Source organism: Nicotiana attenuata, unplaced genomic scaffold (assembly GCF_001879085.1).
Source record: "Nicotiana attenuata strain UT unplaced genomic scaffold, NIATTr2, whole genome shotgun sequence".
Lineage (NCBI taxonomy): Eukaryota > Viridiplantae > Streptophyta > Magnoliopsida > Solanales > Solanaceae > Nicotiana > Nicotiana attenuata.
Window position 1 is genome coordinate 8,670 of NW_017681536.1, and position 2,491 is coordinate 11,160.

The 2,491-nt window shown below is 37.9% G+C and overlaps 1 protein-coding gene across 1 annotated transcript; it reads left to right on the forward strand.

The window, feature by feature from the left end:
• The first annotated feature begins 950 nt into the window (after positions 1-950).
• LOC109221952 (polyribonucleotide nucleotidyltransferase 1, chloroplastic-like) lies at positions 951-2,346 on the forward strand. The gene is made up of 2 exons (XM_019386372.1): positions 951-1,405; positions 2,206-2,346. The coding sequence occupies exons 1-2, from the start codon at positions 1,103-1,105 to the stop codon at positions 2,344-2,346; spliced, it is 444 nt and encodes a 147-aa protein (XP_019241917.1). The 5' UTR covers positions 951-1,102.
• Positions 2,347-2,491: the final 145 nt, after the last annotated feature.

Sequence of the window (2,491 nt, forward strand, 5' to 3'; positions counted from 1 at the left end):
CATACACTTTATGGGACATTTGGCTAAACCGTAACCATAACAACTTCAATAATACACGACACCACTTATCTTTTACACATGTTACTAATCATGCTCTTGAATTCACCTATCTCGCTCCGAAGGTAACCATAAAAAAACAAACATTCATGCATCCCATTAAATGGATACCTCCTAAACCAAACTACTATAAATTAAACACGGATGGGGCTGTCGTAACATTAACTCAGAAAACAGGAATAGGTTGAGAAATACGTGACACCAATGGCAATTGGATCATAGGTTTTGCAGGGAATTTGGACAATGCCAACATTGTTCAGGCAGAACTACAAGCTCTATGCCATGGACTAGAAGGCAAACACATATCATTTGGTTCCACTGGAAATCAACATCGATGCAACAAAGGTAATCATGATGTTAGAAAAAGATAACCTCCTTTATACTAATATAATACATGACTGCAGGCACCTCCTGGACAAGCTGCATAGTCCTACTATTACGCACACCTACAAGGAGGGGAACGAGGTGGCTTATGGCTTAGCAAAAGCGGGGTGCAGCATGAACTCTACTACAACTGCAATCATTTTTGAACAACCACCGAATTTTGTCAAAATCTTTTTGCAAAGGGATCGAGCAGGGGCCACTCGTCTAAGGAAGACAACATGGACACAGCAAGTACAATGGGACAATCAACGACAACTGGATGCTCCCTCTAGCGATACCATGATGGATAACAATGTTAGAATTGATAGTAGTAGTCCTTGTAATGATCAAACAACCATAAACTATAACATAGATGCGACAACATCACCCTCTCTGTCGCAACTTTATTTATGTTTAATGGGATTTATCTTTCCAATCAAAAAAAAATAAAGTACTGTATACTGTGTACATACAACTTCAAAAAGTAAAATAAAATGTTGGCTATATGTAAACGATAAATGTGACCATGTCGGTGTAAATTGTAATATATTGTGTGCTGTAATTTGTGCAAAATTCCCAAAAATCAAACCCTTACCCGCCGCTTTTCTAACAAAAACAGAAAACGGATAAAGTTTCTCTCATCCCTGTCTCTCTAGCACTCAAAGTTTGTGCTGAAGTAGAAATGCTTGCCAACCCTAGCTTCCATGGACGACCTCTGCAATTTGTACCAACAGTTCGTAACGAACTATGCAGGCCCTACCCTTGCCCTCTACAGCTTCACAGCAGAAGCTATCAGTTCCTTGCTTCCTCATTGGGAGACAAGAGGAAGAGAATAAGAAGAAGAAGAAGCATTAGCCGAAGTTTTAAAACTCAATTCTCCGTAAGAGCTTCAGCGGAGCCTCAGGACCTGTCGGTTTTGGCTGTGGGTAGTGCTGGAGTTCAAGCCTCCCCATTCTCTGTTCGAATACCCGTTGGGGATAGACATGTAATGCTCTTGTCTTCGCTAAATGCGTCACTACTGTTTTCCATGTGCATTATTTTACTTGTTTTTTTAATTCGTTTGGCTCTGGAGGAAGATAGTTAAATTTTACTTCCTAGTTTGGTTCTCCCGTAGCTAAACATGACAATAATAAGTAATGTTTCTTCTGTTCCGTTTGTAGGTTGACTTGGTGGGTAATTGACCAAGTGTTAAAATAAATGGATAGTCTCTATTGAACCTAGCATTACTAAATATTGTAAGGAGGGGTTTAACCTTACTAGAGTAGGATAAATATACTATTGCATGACGTGTTAGGCATGCAGGAAAATTATTTTTCGTGAAAGTGCTTCACCTAGAGAAATTTTTTGATGATTTTCTAGTGTTTGGTTGAGTATAAAAGTAAGTGACGTGATAATTGTATAAGATGGAGGATATGGTTTCATGATACTATTTTGGTGATATCTTTTGAATATTAAATACTCAAAACAATGTCAAGTGTTGGTTGAAGCAAGTGGCAGGAGTAAGATTTCGGATAGTTGTGAAGGAAAATGACAAGTGACAGATATCATTTTAGTTTCCACAATCTAAGTTAATGAAATGCTGGAATGGGGAAACATATACAATATTTTCTATAGTTAACTTGAGCTATTATGCGGTCTATGTTCTTAAATCTTACTTCATCTATTTTCCAAATTAATCTATTGAGTTGTCTATTTTCTTGATCCATCCAACTTGAAACTAATACAATAAGCTTCCTGAGCTATTGAGCTATCTATCTTTTGAATCAGTTTATTGCACTTTTACAGATAACGGTTGAGACAGGTCTTATAGGGAGGCAGGCTAGTGGGGCAGTTACAGTTACAGATGGAGAAACTGTAAGTTGTTTTCCTCTATTCACAACCTTGTGTCGATGGAGGATTGTTGCATCCAGCTTCCTATCCAATTGATGGTGTAATTTTTTTGTGAACACATTTGTGTTTTTTTGGGAAGTAGTACTAACTTTTTTTGATCGGTGTGAGTAGACACTTGCCCGCAAATCCACCTCTACAAATGTATTTGGAGAGTATTCTTGTATTTCTCTCTCTTTCATTT